At 27.1% G+C, this 23,632-nt stretch overlaps 1 protein-coding gene across 1 annotated transcript; it reads left to right on the plus strand.

Annotated features, from left to right (window-relative positions):
• The first annotated feature begins 17,387 nt into the window (after nt 1–17,387).
• On the plus strand, nt 17,388–22,993 carry LOC118064606 (uncharacterized). The gene is made up of 3 exons (XM_035079313.1): nt 17,388–17,824; nt 17,933–18,913; nt 19,352–22,993. Exons 1-3 carry the CDS (start codon nt 17,473–17,475, stop codon nt 20,443–20,445), a joined length of 2,427 nt encoding a protein of 808 aa, XP_034935204.1. The 5' UTR covers nt 17,388–17,472; the 3' UTR covers nt 20,446–22,993.
• The last annotated feature ends 639 nt before the right edge of the window (nt 22,994–23,632 follow it).

The following is a 23,632-nucleotide window of genomic DNA, read 5'->3' on the forward strand; positions in this document are numbered from 1 at the left end:
TAAAAGTTAAACTTTAGTTTATATCGAAAGAAATGTTTATATCGAGGAAGCCAGCTTCCCAGAACTAGTAGCTGCTTTGGTCTGGGTATTTGAAGATTCTGCCTGTATTTGGTATGAATCTAGATGTCGATACTGGAGAAATTGGGCTGAATTTAGAGCTGACTTCACTGCATAATTTCATACCAGAACAAGATGATTATCAAATCCAGGTTGAGATGATACAACGGAGCCAGCTTGCTAGTGAAGATGCTAGCACTTACATTCAAGTTATTGAAAGTTATTTTCTTATGATAGATAGAGCTTTATCTGAACAAGATCAAATAACAGCTACCCATCGTGGACTAAAGCCTGAATTATTACAATTGATACCGCAACCCTCTATTCATAGTTGTTACAGTAAATACGTAGTTGCAGTATTAAAAGCTGAGAAAACAGCTGCCTTGATTAAGACAAGACAAGCTCAAATAAAAGGAACCATGAGATGTTTTTACTGTGCTCAACAAGGCCATACTGTATCCAAATGTGAAAATGAGCGGTTGACTATTGTATAAGGTGTTGGAAAATAGGGGTGACTAAACACACATGCTCTTGCAATCGGAAAAGTAGCTTTTCAAAAAATAAATAGTTGCCTATTGATTAAAATACAAAAATGAATCTCCGAGGCAGAATTTATAATTTATCAATAGTTATGAATCAACACACTGTTCGCATACTAGCAGGAAGAGGGTCAAATATCAACTGTATCTCTTTAACAGTTAAATCTAGTACCAGTAGTGCACCAGAAGATAATTAACCAAGTATTTTTGATACACAAAAGTCGACAGTAACAGAACAAGTGAAACCAGGTGAAACTGGCGCAACAGAAAAAAATAAAGCTACAAATAATTGTGAATCAGACAAATTAAGAATCAATTGTTTGAGTATAAAACGAAAACAAAAAATCAGAACCAGGGTTTTGGTACAACGAATATGAGTACGTAAAGGATGACGAACCAGCCTTAAGTCCTTTGTGAGATATTACATACTAATAATTGAACCAACACAAAGGGATCTCAAATGATAAGGATTATATAAAGACTTTTAATAAACCAGAAATTGTTAAAATATTTGATTCCGAAGCAGCTGAACCAAAGCTTCATCAAAGAAACACTCTATTTTCACTTAAAAAATAGTCTTTTAGCATTAGTTAAATTAGATATTACCATGTACAAACTCCTCCTTAATCTTTATATTTTACTTATCCATTTCCTTGTTTCTTTTAAAGTATTGTTTTGTCCTTTTAATGACAAAATATCTAAACAGCTATTGATAATGTGTATGTTTCTTACAATCATCGTAAACAATCAATCGAACCAGATGCAATATGATATTATGAGAATACAAATAAACTTAATATCGAGTTTAAACTATTTAATTGTAATGGACATCATTGTAATTAAAGTATGAAGTATGTAATATGAATGAGTAACCTATTCTATACTGTAAACCTCACCAGAAGCAAATGTGGAACCAAAAGAGCCTATACTAATTCAAAAAGACCAAATGGACTCTTGGGCTACCAGGACGAAGAGACTAACAGTAAACCGAATAAAAACACATATCCTTGAGTGAATTGTATGAGTGAAAGAAAGCGTGACAATAAAATTTGGAACTAGCGTAGTTCAGGATATCTCTAATGAATTTCTTTTGTCATAAAAAGTTCGAGAACGTTCTCAGTCATTATTGAACAATTAATCCGTTAAATTGGATGTTAATGAATATTTTATTTATTATATTTCCTATTATTTTTTTATTAGCAAAATTGAAACTGTTCTTTGCGTCATATGATGAATAATAATTTTGATTTAATTAATTAATTCATGTTATTGATAATAAATTTGATATTCTTTTGCAATCTCGTGTAAGATTATTTATTTAATATAGGTTATTTGTGTTCATAGTTTTTGCAAATTTTCAGGTATTTAGAGTGAGCCGGTCTGGAACAGGTTTGGCCTCAAAAACGAGTGGCACCCACAATCCAGTCAAGTTAGACCTGAAATGGAAATTTTTCAACCTCGGTCAAACTTGGCTGAAATATTCCTAGGCATGTTAAATTTGACTAGGAATAGTTTTAAGGGGGTTGCGAACCCAGCGTCAAGGTACAAAAGGGGTAAGATTGCTCCAAGAGCCGAGTTTTTCACATTTTTTGTATAAACTATCATAGATATAGAAAAATGTTTCAAACAAAAGTTCTAGAGAATGTTAAAATCTATAACTTTTGTATGAAACTTTTTTTTGCATCTATGACAGTTTTCGCGAAAAATGCATTTAAATTTCGGAATTGTTAACATTTAAGTTTTTTTTATATTTAATTAATTAGTAACAAATTTAAAAGAAAAAAGTCCTTTGCTATTTTACAAAATTCTGAAAACTATAAAAGTTAGGAAAAATTGGACTACCACAAGTAAGATTAGTGGAAAAATGTTGGCCAAGTTACCCTGATCGCGGTAGCATTTTAAAACATAGTAAAAATTTTTTTTAAATGAAGACAATGCTCAATCATATATTATGTATGAATTATAAATTTTTCTCTAATAATTTTCCCGGTATTTTATTCTTTTCCCTCTGTGGCAATTACATCTTTTAGAGTCTGAATATTTTAGTCCTCCACTTAATCAATTTATATTAAAGAAAAAGTTTTTAGAGTTCTAATGAAACAAATTTGATTATACATAGCTTCCTGTCCAGTTCACCTTATTTTTCCGAATCAATGGCTCAAAGGATTTTTCGGTTGTCAAATATATTTTTTCAAAATTTGTTTTTTGTCAGAGATTTCTAAAAAAATTATCATTTTTTTTATGTTTATTCACCTTTATCAGCATCATTTCCAACAAAACGACTAATTAGTAACTGAGTAATTATATTTAGCAATATTTTGACAATGCAGCATAAACTTATGAGCAACAAATCAGCTGGCAAGCTTACCACTTCTGACCCTAGGAATTCACATCTCAGTTACAAATTAAAAAGTGCATATGGGGGCGTAATCCATCCAACAAGTTTCCATCTCGTGATAGCTTATAATCTATTGATTTTTTGGATAGAAGTATGGAGACCGTTTTTGTCAATTAAACGATTAACTTTACAATCCATTCGTTTGTTTTTCAAAAAAGTAATTTCAACTTAGAAACACACTCAAAAGAGAAAGTATTATCTGAAGTGTATATTAATTGTCTAAAGTGTATGAAAGAGGAATTTTATGATTCAAAAGATTCGTTAATTGTCAAAAAATATTTTTCTATCAAAAAAAGTTTATTTAATCTAAAGTTACTTATTCTTTTATTTATTAAAACTTAAATACAATTGTTTTTGTATATCAATATATTATTATTTAATAGTAACAAATCACCTCTATCTGTATATCACCTTTAATGAACAAGTCGTGTTTAATAAAAAAATGCAGCTGTCAATAATAAATTGTTTCCTGTAATGGATGATGTAATATTGTTCATGAATATTTTATGAATAATCGTCAATAAATACATAAGGGTTTGATGACGATTATAAGAAACATTACTGAAACATTTTGTTCAATAATGATTCATTAACAACTCATGAATTGAACTAGAAAAATAGGAAAATAATATTTTTTATTATTATTTAATTCAATTTTAATTGTTAAAAAATGTGAAAAAATTATTGCACGTCCAATGCCATTGTTCTCCAATTACCTGCAATCATGACACAAGCCAAATAACTGAACCACTGGTTACACGTGTATCTTTGGTTCTCAACAAGTTATCACAAATTAAACGAGATATCTATATATAGATATCACCATAGTGATATTACCAGAGAGACGTGATCTAGTTTGAATTTAAATAAAAAACTGAAAATTTTCTATATTATTATTCTGGAAATTCCGGAGAATTGTTAAAGCCTGAGAGATCAAATGCTGCGTTAGCGAAAGTACCATTTATATGGTAAATAGATCATACTACACGTGGAAGAACTGAAACTGGATTGCAATTGGAGAGAATAGAAGTATGGAAGAATGGTTTTATGTTTCCCAGTCGCGTTTGCACGCGCTAATTCAGTCGAAAGAAGTCGTTTCTGGTACTAAGACGTTGCTTGAATTTCGACAATAATTTTATAGAAAAATTCCTTTTTTTTTCAATAAACGCTCAAATGAAAATTTATTTTATTTCAACTCTATTGGAAACCTCAAATTTGTATAAATCTCATCTCCAATAAAGACTCACAAAACAATAAAAAATTTTAATCTTCTATTTCTTGTAGATTCCATTTTTTTAGTACTAAAAAGAATTCTGGATACGAATAAATTTGTATTCTTAAGGTACTTTGATCGAGATTAACTTTTTATTAAGATTTTTTTTTAAAAACGATATTGAAAACGACAAATTAACCAAAATTTCGAACACAATTTTTCGATACATAATAAATTTATATTTAAATAATTCAAGTATCATTCGATCCAAAATTCAATTACAAATCGACTGAAATTCGAATTATTTAAATATAAATTCATTATGTGTCTATAGACGACCAATTTGCCGTCTTTAATAGCTCCTTAACTACAGTAGAATTAAAGATTGTTAGAAAATGTTCGTTTAAACCGATTCATCATTTAGAATTCGAGTTGTTTGTTACCAAAGTTCACTGTTTTCTGCATTTAAACCAATGATAATTAATAACAACACTATATTTTTCATCACTCATTCGAAAAAGGTTCATTACAGTTTCATCAATAAATTACATATAGTGTCAATGCGTTTGCTTGATGTGGTCAATATTAATATTGTGTGACTCATCGGAGTCAGTTACGTTTTGCATGAGCATTTAAGAATGTCTAGCAAATTATATTTTCTTGTCTGTTTGAATCAGTTGCATGATATTCACTAATTTTGCCGTATATTTCATTATTTTCACTGCTTCATTTTTAGAGAATTTACCACATACTGGCCTCTGTCTTTTGCTAATTCCAACAGCTTTTATGATGAATACTTGACCAAAAAAAGTTTTGTCATGTTATTTCTGAAGAAAAAAATTATTGATAATAATTATTACCAAAACCCACCAGGATAATTTAGTCAATGTATCATCAATTATACATTAACATTAATATAATAATAACAAATTATATTCAATGAATTCATTTTAGAATAACTGTGAATTTTTTCTGTATTATTAATTTTATTTATAATAAAGTATTAAAAACATTATTAAACAAATTTTGTTTTCATCCAACTTGGCAATTAATTTTAGTTACTACACACATATTTGAGGATGTATAAAAAATATATATCATGTTCATTAAAACAAACTTATCAGAAATTCATTAAATTTTCATCAAAATTATAAATATGTAAATTTTATTTTTTGGAAGTATTTAATTATGACTTCACCCATTTTGATAATATTATCATCACTTTTTATCCACTTTAAGGTCTTTCAATATTTTTTTTTTCCATCCAATATCATACAATTTAAATGAAATTGATTTTGAAAAAAACCCTTTAATTGAAAAGTTTCAAATTTTCTTACTCAGCAATAGATAGATAAAGCAGAACAAGCAATACTCGTAAGAAGTTTTACAATTAATTCCTTAAGAAATCAATAAATAAATTAAAGAACTTATCTTTATGGAAAGACTTGTTCTTTAGTGTAAAAGAATAACTTGAAATAACCAAAAAGCAGCATGAGGTATTGCAAAAATAGTAGATAAAAGTCAAGATAAATAAACCCGTGGGATCGTTACACACGTAGGTAAGCGAAACGAATGTTGTCTAACATATGTAGCATATGTAGCTGCTCCATTTCTATTTCTTCCACTATTTTATTGTCAGAAACAATTGCCACGTTTTGTAACATATTTCTCGTGTCAATATCCAACAACTAATGAGATAACAAAAATTTATACTCAAATAAATCATTAACTTGTTGAAAGGAAAAAAAGCTGGTAATATCAAATTACAATTATTCATCCAATCAGACCAGATTCAATATTGTTATTTATACATACTATTTTTATTAAAACAACCGTTAGACTGATAATTGAATTTAACCAACAATGCTGGAGTATATAAATTCTTTTAGTGATTGTACACTTGTTTTTTTTTGTTGTTGATTTTTTAAATTTATATTATAAATTCAGTGTCAACATGAAAAATTTGCGAAAAAATGGGCCAAGGAAATTTAATTTGTAAATTTTTGAATGTTAAAAATTGTTTTCTCGAATAAAATTAGTAAATTTTATACGAACTCGATTTCTAAAAATTATGTATTTATCAAGTCGTTTTAATGATAGACGCGACTAATTGCAATAGCTTCATTAACTAGCCTACTTACTCTTACTCGACCTAATACTTATTCACGATTTTATTTTTGTTAAAAATAAAATCAAGAAAAAGTAAGATGATTTTTCATTTTTCAGATGACCTAAATTTTTCCACAGAGTGAAAATCCTTGTAAGTCAACCCATCAAACCCTTTAAAAATGGAACCTCGTCAAGTTATTTTTAATAAATCAATGAAATTCTGTCACCTATTTCTTTTTTTTTTGCAATATTATTAATTAGTATCGGAATTTTTCTAACGTGAAAGACAAAAAAAATTTGTTTTTTTTTTTCAACAAATGACTCTGTTTATTTTTCTAGAAATAAACTGCCTGAGTTATTTATATGGTTAAAAAAATTTTCAGCTACACTTTTTAACCTTCTTCACTTTACATGGTAGCAGAGGAAATTGCTTCAATTAAAAAAAATTAGAAATAACTTTTAGGAAAATGCCTCGTAAATAAAAAAAATTGTACATTTTTCTATCTTTTCACAATAAAAAAAAAAATGAAATTCTGACATTAATTTATCGTCCTTTGTTTCGATGTTGCAACAAAACTGAAATAATTTCAAAATATTTAAAACTTTTAAACGATCATTGATGATTATTTTGATGGTTATCAACATTTTATACACTCCGAGATGTATTTTGGTTATCTAACACCTGTTTAAAGGTATTGAGTATGAAAGGAATTTATCACAATGTCATGAGTCATGCATTGAGACTTGTAGGTGATAATAAATATCTATAGCAAATTGTATAAATATTTCCGATTTTTTACACTTTTTTCCTCATATATAAAAATATATAAACACATGAATTGCATTGTAAATATCGATTTCTCATTCATTTTCGTCCCACTTGATGCACTAGATAATAGATATTCAGTACCAGTATCAAAAGCAAGTGATATACGTCAAACATTTAATTAAATTAACGCTGAGAACTTTTACAAAACTATTTTCCTATTTGCTTAAGTTTGAATTTTACGCTTGAAAATACATCAACTGGTGCTATGTATTTTTTTTTCTTTTTTTTGATGATTTCCAATCAAAGTTTTTTACGTAAAATTCCTTTTTATATACATTTTATATCGACAAAAAGGAATGTAAAATTGAAACAATTTTGTGAGTATAAAACAGCGAGTATGATTTACAATAATACGTAGGAATATATTTTTGAAGAGATACAAAAATTGAAGATTGAGTACACAGCTGTAAAATTTTTCGGTCAAGGGAAATAAGCTTTGTTTGGTGCAGACAACAAAAATAAACTGCTTTTTATCGTTTAGATAGAAAAAGTACGTCGATGATAGTAAGTGTGTATACTGATTGAAAGATCTAACCATCTCGAATGAAATTTATTAATAGTTAATAAATTTCAACACGTATCGAAATGTCGATAAGTGTTCGTTTAACCAAGATTTGTTACTTATTGATAACTTAATATTTCGTATATTGAAAATATTTTGGAGTATAAATTACTTAACTTGAGATAGAGAACACTCAAAAATAAGATAGAAATGATTGGAAAATGTATAAACAGAAGGATTTATTTACGAATAAAATGAATAATTGATCAATAGTCAATAAATATTATTTTCATATCAATATTCTATGATTGAATATAGGGGATAAGTTAGATTGTATTCTCTTTCTGATAACAAAATAATGAACAAAAGGACCTGTACAATGTTAATCTTTGTAACCCTGTTATTGACTTTGACCATTAGATCGGTGATGCAATAAATAAATAATTGCAACAAAAAACTACATTTATTTAAAATTATAGAATATTGATGATGGTAGAATATAGAGCATGTTATTAATTAAGAGAAGGGAGGGTGAAATGAAACGTGGAGGCAAAGTAAAACGCTCGAGAAAATGTACTAATTTATTAAAATGAGTTTAACAACGCTTTTTGCACTTTTTGTACATCAATTTTTCAATTTATTAATGCATTAAAAATTATTAACATTTATTAACATAATGGTTACTTTGCTGATTTACGTTTTTTCATGGTGTTCCACTTTACCCCACCTTCCCCTAATCAATTTTTATTTGTATCAAACAAATTCTGATCAGGATTTTTATAAATTTCTGAGACTATTTAAACAGATTCCTCCATCAGTGTGATGATCTATGAATTTTTTTATTGAAAGTCGTTTTTATCTCAAGGTGAGAAATTTTTACCCCATTTTTAACTCGTCTACAATTTTTTCTTAAAATATTTACCCAGAGTTCCTAGAAAGGAGTAAAACTGTTCGAATATCAGATTGCTGTCAGTTAGACCGTCCTAGTATGAAGCCAGAAATGGATCAGTTATATGCATTACTAGGAATAACTTTTGTCTAAAATTTTTTAACACAAAAATAATGATATTGATTTTATAAGATAGGGATTTTCATGAAGTGAAAGAATAAATTAACACTATTTTTCAGGGTAAATTTAACTTTTTCTATGCAGTGTACCACAATTGCTCGGCACAACAGGATAATTTTCACTCAATCCTTCTTTACATGCAGGACATCACTTTTGATATGAATAGTAGGCCAATTGATCAATAATAATTTTTCTAATGTGCGATGTTATCTCACCTAATGACTTCTAATCGACATAATGACTGGCAGCAAAACTATACATTCTTGTTGGAGAGATAAGATTTGTTATACTTTTAAATATTTCATAATTTATTGATGGGACAGATGTTCCTAAGATTTAATAATTGAAGATTGATTAACAAAGATCATTATTTTAATAGAATAATATAAGTAAAATTTTAAAAGTATAACATGATCAGATTCATGAAATTTTAAATGTTAATACAAACACTGAATATCCTGTGTTGTCTATCTTGTTTTAATTCCCTTAAAGCACTGATTTCTATGAAGATTAAAATTACTATTGTGGAAAAAGTCTGGGCTTACTTTGGGCTCTGATGACGAACTTCCCATTAATTGAAATCCGTAATTTTGTGATCTTCTAGTTTTTTTTTTTTTTTAAAATGACTTTTGTTATAAACAATATACAATTATTTATTCACATCAAGTTATAATTTTCTAGAATAATAAATGAAAACTGGTATCAATAAATACTATACGTACTATGTAGTAATTTCAAGCACAATTTAAGTGGAATTGTATAAATTATTTTTTTTTATTGTAATATTACAATAACTTCCTTATAGGAAGTTAATAAAGTTTATTTCTAAGCGTTTAAATTTTCCTACTAAATTATATTTATATTATGAACATTGACTAGCGACTTGAATTATTTATAGATATTAAATTGTCTTAACTTTATATTTAATATTTTAAGCAGCGAATTCCAACGATTGTTTCTATGTCAAAAGCAGACTTTTTTCTCAACATAGAATTTTTAAATATTTAAAACCCATTTATCCTTTTAAGTTATACATTTTTTATTTAACAAGAATAAAAAAAAAGTTTACATAAATGTATTTATCATTGTAGACTAAATTCTCTTGATCATTCCGTATCTGATCTAAAACGCCATTATCAACTACTACTTTACTACTTGAATTTAGAACTTTCGTCGTCAAAGAAATAATCTGATTTGCACTAGGAATATTAATAAAAAACTTCTCAAATCTGATTTTAGCCTTTTAAAGTTTTCATTTTTTGGATCTAATAACTTATCTTGTTCAATTTCATACGAATTTACTCCGATAAATTTCTCTATAAACTTCTGGCAGGCAGTGGAACAGCTTTTCTAAGAATTTTGCAGCTTTCTTCAACTTGAGGTTGGCATGAAAATTTCAAGAGAGGAAAGAACAATTGTAATAGATATGAAAAATTATTTTTTGTGTACCATAACAGGAAAAAGAAATTATTTTTATATATTTTCATTCAAGCTTATTCTAATAACACTATAAATTAATGTCAAATATATTGAACCATACAAGTAGATAATTATTTCCATTAATAATAATTAAAATCTTTGTTACCAAATTGATTTGTTAATTAATTAAGACAAAAATTGTTATTGACATCTCGTAATGAAAATTTAAATGAAACAAATAATTTAATGATTTAAAAATGATTTGATAAAAATTATAAAAAAAAAGTTTTCTTAGATGAAATAAATGAACTTTTTTTAAGAATAGATGTTATTCAGTCGAACAAATGTTTTCAGAATAAAAGTAATTAATATTCATGTCTTAAGTTCACTATTTTTAATTCATAAGTAATTTTTTGTTATTTTAATAAAGGAGTTATTTTCTACTTATCAATTCTAGAGAACAATGTAATGGAATTTTAAATATTTATGTTAAAAGTAAAATCACAAAACAAGTTTAGGAGAAATATACTCGTTGAAATGTTCAATCAATTTCTGAAAGTCTTAGAATATTTAAAAATGTTAAATACACATTCCTTTGATTTAAAAATGATTTGACAGATTAATCAAATTTATTTTCATGATAAAAGATAAATCTTGATGATATTTATAAACAATGTATTAAAATTATTGCAATACCTAACTGATCATATTTAATAGTGACATTTTTCATTTTTCTTATTTTCCCAACGTATAAATTACATTCAAGTAGAACGGAAATTAAATTTTTTCAAACATTATCTAAAAATATTTACGATTTTTCTCATCACTTCTATTTTTCATCTGCAACATTTGATCAACTAAAGGTTGACTAAAAATGTTAGATGCTATATGATTAACATTAACATGTTGATTAGTTTCTACACTGTAAAAAATTATTTTTAATTTAAAAATTGATTTATTAATAGACAATATAGCATAAAATTTAAATGTTGACTTAGGTATGAACATAACATATTATTTTTTAGTCTTTTTATAACGATTTTTTTATTGATTTGCAAGTGTTGTGAAGTAGGGTAATCCAGAGTAGATGGCCAATCGAAATAATTTATAGAACTGTTGACTAGGTATTGGTACTTTTTGATTTGTTCGCCAAAATATTACTCGTAGCTTTAATCCCACGCATGATGCGAAGCGAACTAATTAGTTACTAGCAATATTTAGTCAACGGTTCTATTAATGATTTCGATTAGCCATCTCTCCCCATATGACTACCTACCACGGACTTACCTGGTATGCATTTTAAGGATATTGATCGGATACCAATAAAAGATCATTTCCTATATAAAAAAAATATAAACTAAAACTGTATTAAATTATAATTGTCAATAAAATTCATGTCAAATATGGAGTTTTTTCGTAAGGGATTCCATGACGAGACCAAACTTAATAAAAAATTACGATTATCCACATTGTAAAGCCTCATAAACTAACATAGTGCGTATTAAGTATGTTCAATTCACTTTGGAGTTCATTAAATTCTGTAATTTATTATGAGTCTATTTTATGATACTGTTGATGTACACAGAGAGAATGAAATGATAAAATTTACTCAAATATATATTATAGCTTGTCGTTCCAGGTCAAAAAATGACAATGATTTATTTTCTAATTAGAATATGTTACGATCCTTAGTTGTAAAAATTTTATTATAAATCAAAATTGTGAACTACACCAAAAATGAATGATGAATATTAAAATTCTATATGAATATTTAAAAAAAATTGTAATATATCAAAATTATAAAAAAAAAATTTATCGTCAAGCTACAATATATTGGAATAAAATTGAAAGATTGTTGAAAAAAATCATGAAAAAACAACTATAGTTTCCTACCTACTATCTATGTCCATTACATGTACACAAAATTATATTGTAATGATTTCAAATACTGAAAGCGTTCAGTGACCTTGAACGAAATATTTTCTGTGCACACTATTAATTCAAATATGCAATTACTGTAAATAGTAGAGTTTTAATTTACACACTTAAAGTGAAAATTACCCTCCAATTTAGAGTAACCGGGATGCATTGCACGAATTATCTACATATTAATAAGCTCTTCTAAAAAACTTAAATTGTTAAATCAATTGAACGCTAAACTTTTGTTAAAGTTGCCCAACATTCCAGCCGGGATTAACATTGTTAAATATTTTAATGATTAAAAAATTCGGGTAATTATATAGTATCTCTCCGTCACTTTCGATTCCTTTAAAAATGAAGTATTTTGTATTCTTGATGATGCTGATCAAGATTACTCAAGAAATAGTTTCTTTATATTAAATAATTTAATTTATTATTTTAACAATCATCCATTCTGATGGGATACATTTAATAAAGGGAGTGATGAGTAGGATAGTGTTTATAATTTAGTCCATTGATGAAAGAATAAATCAAAAATAAAAGCAAAGAAACTTTGTAGAGAACTTTGTTTTTTTTCTTTTGCTAATATTGCTCTAAATTATCAACATCCTCCCTTCCCCTCACTCCCACCTCATTGCTCCTATCTTTATTTATTCACGTACTATTTGTTCCATAGTGCAAATGTCCTTCATATAATAAATTCCATTAATCACCGCTAAAACAACTCATGTTCCTATGAAATTGAGTTAAAAATGAAATCATGATTTTCAAAACTTTAACATAAAAAAACTATCTTAAAAATGGTTTCCGCGTCCAACATGTATTTATATTTATACTCATAATCAGAAAGATCATCTCTATAACATACTTAATTTTCAAAGGAATCGAAAGTGACGGATCGATACTATATAATCACCACTTCTAATAATAAATGATATTACTAGTAGAACAATATGTCATTTGCTCATACGGTTAAGATACTTGTGGCAGCCATCTAGATAGTTATAATAGCTTTCCAAATAGTTATATAGAGTAGGCATAAGGATTGTTGTGACAGCAATCTACTTCAGTTATACTTTGAATTACTCCTACAATAATATTATTTTTTCAGTGCAAAATAAAATTCATCATTTCCATATAACATTTCATCGTTAAGTTCTTTCATAGTAAAAAAAACTCAAATATAAGGTATCTAATAAACCATTGACATGACATAGATGATTTAACTATTTTGATTTTTTCAATGTGTACACACTTCTTCAAAAAGTTTGTAATAGAAAAATACATTTCTTAGAATTTAATTCTATATCATGATAGCAACAAAATAGCAGTTAATTAAAATGACTTTCAAACACGTTTTAACATAATACCATTTAGATGCTTGAGCAATATATTGTGTTTACAGTCGACCCTTCGCAGAACTTGGATCTTGTCAATATTGGCAGTATCGAAAGAGATAAGGTGAAGATATAATTCAAACAAACGATTCGGTTGTTACATTAAATTTTAGTGACAAAGTTATCTAAAGTATCCGCTCTCAAACAAACCTTTTTTGATGTATCCGCAGTCATTTCCAGTTTCAATCTTTTCATATATTCATGCAAATCAAATTAAAATTGTCCAACTTCTGGTGCTAATTAAAATGAATCATTTAAGAGAACAAATACTTTACTTCATATGTAGACATATAATGTTCTTGTATTGTTTTTTTTCTTTTTTTTTTTGACTTACAACTAAGACCTTTGATTTTTTTATAGAAAAAATGATGGAAAAAAGAGAAATATCTTGAAAAGATATAACATAGGTCAGAAACAAAGTTGAGAAATAAATAAGAAAACTAAACAATTCAGGGTTTGGCTGAAAAAAGTGGTGAGATCTCGACTTCCAATTAGAGACTGACAAATTGGGAAATCTAAGATGCTCAGTCTCAGACTGATAAAATATGAGATTCGACCTCACGGACGATTCCAATTCTCGTAACACCCCTTAAAAAAAAGACGTTGTACTTTATACCTCGTCATTGAAGGATACTTTAAGAAAAGAATATTTTTTTTATTTGTGTAAAGAAATAAATTGATTTAATGAGAATTCGATGATTGTTTGATAGTTGATATTTGATATTGAAATAATGGCTTTTTTACTTTTGAATTTTATTAGTTTGTATATAAAGAAAAAAAGTTAAATCTTTTTGTAATATTTTAATTCTCACATGAGAATTATTTGCCTGAATAAAAAGTGTAATGTAGCAATAAAATTCAATGATATGCATCGAGGATAAACTGACCAGTAGCTAAATACTATCCAGAAGATGGGTAAATTGTTTAAATGATTGAAAAATAAATATTTGAATGTAATTTTTTGTAATCGTTAAGATCTGATTAATTAGAAAAATGCTAAACTCTTTAATATCAATATATAGAAAAAAATATTCACATTCAGTGAATCAAGGTGTAAAATAATACAACTCTGTTATCATTACGCTTTACCTTTTATCATTGAATTAAACAAGTCAGGTGCAAATACTTCGGTATTAATATTAATTACAGTCTTCACTTAAGTTATATCTTATTGCTGTGTTCAGAAATTTTTTTAAGTTTAACAATCATTAAATTGAACTTTTAAATAACTGGATACCAAATTTAACGACCTACAAAATAATTTCTTATTGTTGTCTATCTTTTAATTTTAACAATTCTGAGTTTTAGTAAGCCAATTCAAAGTTTATTCTCATAATAACTTTAAAAAACATCAAAATAAATTCCTAGATAGACTTGGAGGATTATGATAGATGCATACAACTATTTTCAAAAACTTTACACTAATTTTCTACTTATTCCGATTAATTAAATAAATTTACTTGAAACTTCTACTAAGTTTATATCAATCCATACGTTAAACTTCTCATCACATCAAGCATAAACTTAGTTATTATTTTTGCAACAATATTATTATACACTCATTATGCTCTTAATAATATCGGGTGAATATCAAAAAATGGTATCTTATTTTTCAAAGATAGAATTACTTTTCTCCATTAAAAACTCTCATTATTTTTATTCTTGAATATTTAAATTTCCCTTTTTTAACAAGGCGTAACTGTAATGTAATTATTATTTATTTTTCTACTATCGATATCATTAAGTGATTCTGTTATTGGTAAAAACTGTTCTTCAATAAATAAGTAAATATTGAATAGACTCATACTATTCTATAATTGAACGCTTTTCTTTGCTGATCATCGCTGATTTGAAGAAGAAAAATTTCTCGTTATGATTCAATTAAAAAAACTGTAAATATTTACATCGAAAATAATAAAGTGATATTTATGAAACCCATCATAGTATTGGGTTACAATAAAATGTATCTAATGCTAAAATATTTACATTTCGTTTTTAATAAATTTCAAAAGTTTCCTATCAAGCTCAAAAAGCCAACTATAAGTCACAGAAATATTTTATTTATATTTTAATAATATAAATTTTACATTTTATTTCAGAACATATTTTAGAAAAGATCTATAGAACATAAAAAGTGTTGTTTTTTTAGTCTATTACTTAGAAAACATTTTCACCATTTCAAAGATAAAAATATATATTTGAAATTCTGATATTTATGATGCTTAAATGTAGTGCGAAAAGTATACGGAAGTAGCAGAAATCAAGAAAGGAAACCGGAAGTTGCAAAAAGATAGACGACCCTGACGCTCGTTTATCTCATCCCTGAACTTGAAAGGCTGTCCATCAGACTTGAGTTGATGCATATGTCAAAACTAGCGCATCAAAGAACTTGGGAATTTGTTTGACATGTTTAGAAAATTTTTTAATAACTTATTTAAATTTTTGTTATAAGAAATTTTACAAACAATTAATTAGTTAAATATTTATCCAATATAATTATTAATTAAATTAAATTAAATAATTTTTCAAGCATTAAAAAAAATAATTAAAAGACTGACACATGCATTAAAACTTATCTTCAGATTTATTTCTATCACTAAAATTCTACAACTATTGATGAAATATTTTTTGTAACAATTATTTATTTAAATATTTACCAGAATTAGTGATGATTTTTCAAACAATTTAACACTGGAAATATTTTTTATTCACTAATTTTACACTATAAATAACTTGTTAATATTCATTTTTACAACACTGATCACTTTGTCGAGATTTTTTAAATAAAAAATTAAAAGGTTAAATTTTCATAATGATATTTTCATTCAAAATTCTCGAGGTAAATGTGAAGACGATTTAAAGATGAACCGATATTGTAATTGGTGATGCTCACAGTTTCGTCGCACAAATCATACTGGTTGGCACTCGCGGGCTCGTATAAAGTTGTGTCTTTTTCTCTCTTTCTCTCGCTTATTTAAGCTCTAGCTTTCTCCCCTTTGCTTGCGCGCTGTTCAAAAGTACTGCTTCCACACTACATTCTACATCACTATAGCTGTACCCGGGAAAAAATAAAATAGATCCACACAAATCTACATTTTCGCCATTTTTTAGATCTAATTTGATCTACTTATATCTAAAAAACTGAAGAAAATTTGATCTAAGTAAATCTACGTATATCTTGTGAGATCACTGTATATCTACACAAATTACTGTATGGCTATAGAGATCTCCATTGATCTCGATGATAAGAAACATGTAATACATCTACAGAGATCATAGAAGATCTAAAGTGATCGAAACAGATGTACACAGAACAAAGTAGATCTAATTGTGCCAAAAAATAGATCTCAGTTGATCAATGTAGATATATTTTATTTTTTCCTGGGTACAATATTTTTTGAAGATTATAAGAAGGCCAAAATATATATGTATATTTTTTTTTATTTCAAGAAAATTATACAAGTCATCATATATCTAAGTTTAACACCACCTTTTTTTATTTATTAATTTATTTTCATTTATTTCATACACTTGATTAGACACTTTATAAACTTATCTTCTAAATCTTTTTTTTAAAAAAACTTATGATCAATCTGATGGTGATAAGATATAACCAACTCAAATGAAAGACAAAAAAATACCAATACATCTTTCACTTATTAATGTTCATCTAATAGTTCTATTTGAATGAAATTGATTTTTATATAAAGTGCGTTTGAAAATCAAATAAATTATAATTATTTATTATTATAATAGTAATCGATAACATCACATTTCAAAGTTATGAACAGTAATCAATGTCAGCAACTTTTATTTTATTACCGATAAAAAAAATAATTTTATTACCGACCGAGTGAAATAATGTATTTTGCTGAACAGCCGTCTTTCTGGTTTTGATTTCAACATTCCTTGTCTAAGCAGTCCAAAAAGTTCCACGTTTCCGAAGAGTGATTATTACGAAAAAGTCAAAAATTAAAAACAGTCGTCGACAATGGCTTGACGTAGAGAGAAGTGTATAAAATGGCGACGTATTTAAAGAGAACGTCAAAATTATTTGATCTCACCTTGCCACAGTCATCAAGTGAGATGAACTTACGGGATTTAATATGTCCAGTGTGTCGTGGAATATTAATAGAACCAGTGACGCTACCATGTACGCATAACCTATGTTTAAAATGTTTGAAAGGTACATTTGAACATAATAGCCTAAGTTGTCCTTTATGTCGAGTAAGAGTTGGTTCTTGGTTAAGAACAGCATCTAAATCTGAATCACTGGTAAATAATGACCTTTGGGAGCATATAAGGTCGAAATTTCCAAAAGAAATAGAAGGTAAAGCTATTGACGATGTGCCAGAGATTCGTAACCAAGATGGTGAGTCACTAATTTGAATAATAAACAATCATTTAACCTCGTAGAATGTCAGTATCATTTTATTACATTTTGTAAACAAAACAATCATATAATATATTTCTTTCGTAGAATATGTTCCTAAATTATTGAATAACCCTGGAGATATTCAACGTGAATACCAATTTCAACTGCAAAAAGCATCAGAAGAAATGAGAAAACAAAGAGAAAATGAAAGAATAGCAAATGAAGAAATTATTCGTAAAATACAGCATCAAGAGAACATTCAACAGAAGCAAAAGTTGGCGCAACTTGCGCAGGATCAATTATTAGCAAGGAGCTTGGCGAAGAAGAAACTAATAGACAAGGAAAAAACGATTAAGTATTACAACGATTATTTAAGAAGTTCTCCATCAAAAGAATCGAAAATTTTAGCATCGAATGACCGATTGCCAGCCACTACTATTGAACCTAAGACTGAAGTATCAAATCTAAACCATGAAAATATAGTTTATTTTAAAGAAAAGAAATCTACCGACCTCAGAAAACCAAACCTGAGTATTATCTCCAAGATTCAAGCAGAAAGAGTTGCTGGAGGCGTCAAACCGTTGATTTTAAGTCGACCACAAGATGCCAAATCATGTTGTGATCATTCTGCATCCCTCCAAGACTATATGTCTGTCAAAAATCAAGCACTTATAATGCAGACAGGTTTTATTGGTGCTTTTAACTTAAATTTTGGACCGAGTTGTTCAAATTCGATGAAAATTTATGGTCAAAGAAGTGAAGATGAGCTCCGAATACCCTCTGATGCATTGACAAGTAAAAAGAATATTGAAGTTATTCCAGTGATAAATAGTAATGACGATAAAAGGATTGAGAGTCCTCAAAGCGCTGGAAGTCATGACAGTATCAATCCTGAAATTCATCATTTTAAACCGATTAAAGCGTTGCCTAGAACGCCATTAAAAGTTTCTCAGGATGGAAGACAAATTGATATGATGGTTATTCGAGTAATGCCGGTATTAAAAAAAATTCTAAATCCGGTTTTGAAGGCCCCAGCCTCTGCAAGTATGAAGAGGATCACTAGATGTTCTTGGAGTGCATTTAGAGGTGAATTTTTTACTTTATTTATCCTAAATATCTCAATTGATATTAGAGTAAATAATTATGTCAAATATTTTTCAATTTGCCAATTAAAAATGTATTATTTACTATTCTCTTCTTGCTACGTAATTCGAAAAAAAACTTAATTAATTAATTAATCGATCAATAAGAAGGGAGCATTTATTTTATCAACTATTACGAATCATTTACTAATGCATACGTAATTTATTTTAGCCAAAAAATATCTAGAAACTCTTTTATATTTTCATTTATAAGGCAAACTTCATCTAATATTTATTTTGTTCTAATTATCATAATCGATAAAAGATATTCGACATAATTGCTGTGTTATTTGACTAGCTTTTAAAAAAATGATTAATTTATTTCTTATAAAATTATAGCTCCAAAAGTTAATAAAAATATTAATGTAAATGATTTTTACAGAATTCATTGTTATTGGCAAAGCACAGCAAGAATCAAAACTCTCAAATTGTAATCCAGTCTCCAAATCGTCCGAAAATTTTCTCGTAACATCTGACACATCGAAAAAAGTCGATATTGCAACAGATTCACTATGTGACACGAATAAGAACTATGCAGAAAATATAAATCGATTGGTAAATGGTACTAAAACAAATAGAAAAACGATATCTAATGATGAAACGGAAGCTAGCAAGTTAAATAAGTCACAAGCTCAAGTGAAAAATGGTGCATTGAGTAGTAGCAAAAGTTGTAAAAGTAGAAAGAAAAATAGTATCAAAGAAACAGCTGATAGTAAGGAAACTTTTATGAATTTCCCTACAACTACAATGAATTCTGTCGCAATGTGTTCGAAAGAGCTGTCAGAACGGCAGAGAAAAGAAAACGATGATAGTAATAATGATGGCCTGGGTGCTATTGAAAATATTGCTGAAAGAATAAAACGAAGAAAATTGACTTCTGATGTTAATAAAAAAAACCATTTGACAAACGAAAAGGTCAGAACGATTGAAAAACCAATGAGAAGTAGGATTACGGATAAAAAAAATGCCGCAGGTTGTATCGATGATACTGAAGAGAAAAAATTGAACAAGTCAAAGAGAAAAAAGGTTTTGGATCCTTCATTAAGCATCAAACGCCAAAAAATTCAATCACAAAATGATTCTGTTGAAAAAGTGGATTTATCAATTGATAAGAAGGCAGATTCAAACAAAAAAAGCACGAGATTAACGAGAAATTCGATGAAATCGACAAGAGTTGATGAAAAAGAAGATGAAAATTTTGATAGAGATCATGATGAACGTGTAGTACAAGAGCAAGAACGTATGGAAAGGATACTTTTGCAAGAAAAACAGGACTACGAGCTTGCTCAGAGGCTTCAGGCTGAGTTTAATGAAATGGAGAGAATATCTGGACGAACAAGAGGATCTAGAAGAGCTCTCGAGCGCAGTGCAGTTACGGTGAGTGTTGAAAAGTCAAATGTTAACGGAAAAATATCTGCGAAAAAAGTAATTGCTTCGAAAGGAATTGTTAAATCACGTCGTAGGCGGTACAATTGAACTGCATCAAAAAAAAATTTATGAAGGAAAAACAATTTAGAATTGTTGACAATGACAAGATGTTGACTTTTCTAGCAAAGCTTGCTAAAATTATACCGTTAACTACGGAATTCATAAATCTTGAGAAAATGAATAAACGTTTTATATTGAAAAGAGGAAACAATTGAAAATAGGTAGGATACGAAAGATGTAAAAATTATATAATGCATTCGCAATCATTTTTACTTCAGCGAAATAAAAATAGTTGAAAAAGATGGAAAAAACTTTTTTTAATATTAAATATTGAAATAAATAGTTTCAATAATAAAACAATAAAATAATAAACATAGTTGTATGAGACAAAACGCTGCGTACCTGTTTAGTGTGTGGAGGACCGCATAAAATATGAACTGATGATGATAATATTTAGGATTTTAAAAAAAATGTGCATACAAATATAAATACCGGAAGTTTGAGCTTTTATAAAAAATATTTTTGATTCATTATTCTTCACTAATCTTCATTTATGATAAATAGATAATAGTAGATTTTAAATCGTTAAGTAGTCGTAGCAATCACATATAATTTTGATATTAATTAAATATCAAGAGATGGAAAGGATTGGATAGATTGAGTATCAGTAATTAACTGCTCTTTATTATGTAATGAATTCTAAATTTTACACATCATCATTTGAATAATGATCTTGCTTATGCAACAGATTAAAATTCAATTCAATATTTTCTGCAACAAATATATATATTTATATTCTGCAGAAATCTATATATATATATCTGTCACAAAAAAAACTTAGGAAATAAGTTCATACTTCATTAATACATTATTCAATCAATATAAATATTTCTTTTGTTTAACTTTGACTTCAAGAATTATTTTTTGTAGAACACAAACTTCCGAATTCTATTCATTCATTTTCATCATATGAGAATTCATTCTCAAACACAAAAATCAACATATTAAAAATTAAGAAGTTACAAAATATACTACCGTATCGATACATAAAGTAATTTTTCTTCATTACTGTCATTTTTTTATTGTTTCTTAAACGTTGTTAATTAATACAGTGTTAGAATTTTAAATATTATTCCTTTTTGCTCACTTACAGTTTTCAATGTAAATTTATCTTCAACTCTGGCGTTTGTCTTTGCTAGCATTTCAAAGCTTTTCGTTGATACAGAGTTTAGTGTTTCAGATTACGAAGCAATTTAACCATATTGGTTTGCTGCCATATTAATCATAAATAATCAACCAAGTCATCGTCAAGATGATTGTTATTAAATATTTCAATATCAATGATTTGTAGAAAACACTTTCATTCAAATTGTCTTTCAAATCTTTATAGATTTATATTCTTTTAATGTTATATCGTATTAGGGTAAACAGGTTAATGGATGGACACTGCCCAGAAGCAGGTCAAATAACTAAAATTGTCAAAAAGTAAAAACTTGAATTTTTAAAAAATATTTTTCATTCTGTAAGTTGAGATCTAATTAATTAAAATAATACTAAACTTTTTTTTAATGTAAATTGATTCTCTACGTGTAGTAATTTCTTATTTTTTATTCATCTTTTAGTCTTAACTGTCCATCTACTGGTATGTTTATCCTAGGTATATGCTTCTTGGGATATTGAAAAAGTCAAATAATAAATGACGGTTTAATTTAAGAAAAGCCACGATGGAATATATTTTTCATTTTTTTAATTAAACTACACTCTGCAGATAGTTTGGAATATTTATTATCTACGCTCGCAATATGACATTAATTATTTTTACAATAAAATAAAAAATTTAAAAATATATTAATAAAAGTGTAACAAGTGAAAATTAGTTAATGATGTAAATTTAATAGTAGCATTAAGTATTTGAAACACGATAAAGAATGCAGTTATTAAAAAATCATGAAAAAAATAACAAAATTGAACTGCAATGGATGAATCACAGGGAGAAAAGGGAAAGAAAGTGAAAGTAACAAAGGAGAAGGTGCAATTGAGAATGAAAAATGAACATAAAAGCAAAAAAGATTCACCAATTCATAAATATATTTTTTTATAATTATTTGTAAGTTAGTTTATTTATAACTGGAAAATTGCACACAACGACTAATTATTTTACAAGGTTCAAATTGATTTAACTGAAATAGAAAAGATTAAAAATAATCATACATAAAAAATTTTACGCTTCCTGCCATTACTGAAATTATTATCCAGTATTTAAGGTTAAAGGACTTTTTTAATCCAACATTTGGTATATTTTCTTTTTACACTGTGAAATATTATTAAATTATTTACTAAAAAAAATGGAAGAACAAAAGTCGTAGAGTGAATGGAGTAAATAATGGATATCGAAAGAGTGATTGAATGAGTTATATATAAATAGATATACATTTATAAGTGTCATTGATAAACCGTAACAAAAACGAGGATTCATTGTGTGATAGAATGATTGAAAATCAAGTTTACTTAAATAAAAAATCAATAAGTAATGTTTAGTTTGTAAGAAAATAGCTGAAAGTTCTAATAATGAATAATTATTTCTCGTGGGCAAATAATATATATATATATATATATATATATATATATATATATATATATATATATATTTTAAATAAATAAATAAATAATAGTTGGATAGATTATCAAAACTAAAATTCAATAAAATAAAAAAATTGCATTTTTTGTACATAGTATTTGTTTGTTCATATTGATAAAAAACATTCATTGATTCATATTGATATTAAAGTACTATTATTATGGTATATAATGTTATGACTAATTATTTTTTCACTTTAAATATTCGATAGATACTATTCAAATAAGTCAAGTGTTTTTTCTTTGTTATTTTTGGAAGTAAAGTAAATTAAAGATAGTATTTTTATGATTTATACTAAAGGTAACTATTTACAAGTAAGACTCTTTCTAGATTTTGTTTCAATCATTTTTTTTACATATTTGGAGCCATTTTTTGTATAGATGTGTGCATTACAAATATTAAAAAAAAAATCTCATAATTTAAAATGCATATTTAAAAATGGTACCCGATAGGTAAAAAGAAATTTTTGGAGCAAATTTGAGCTAAAGTCACACTTATAAATATTTATTGTACTAACTATTTAAAATAATTAAATATTGAGATTGATTGACAATATTCATTAAGGTAATTATTGTGATGTTTGTAAGCTATTTATGT

Source organism: Chelonus insularis, unplaced genomic scaffold (genome assembly GCF_013357705.1).
Source record: "Chelonus insularis isolate UGA/USDA-ARS -01 unplaced genomic scaffold, ASM1335770v1 contig_23_pilon, whole genome shotgun sequence".
NCBI lineage: Eukaryota > Metazoa > Arthropoda > Insecta > Hymenoptera > Braconidae > Chelonus > Chelonus insularis.

What these genes read in the sequence shown, in the direction of transcription:
- LOC118064606 (XM_035079313.1), top strand. Translation starts at nt 17,473, where the DNA reads ATGGCGACGTATTTAAAGAGAACGTCAAAATTATTTGATCTCACCTTG. An exon ending in AGAGATTCGTAACCAAGATG is followed by an intron (nt 17,825 to 17,932) that starts GTGAGTCACTAA and finishes TTTCTTTCGTAG; the next exon opens with AATATGTTCCTAAATTATTG. An exon ending in TTCTTGGAGTGCATTTAGAG is followed by an intron (nt 18,914 to 19,351) that starts GTGAATTTTTTA and finishes TGATTTTTACAG; the next exon opens with AATTCATTGTTATTGGCAAA.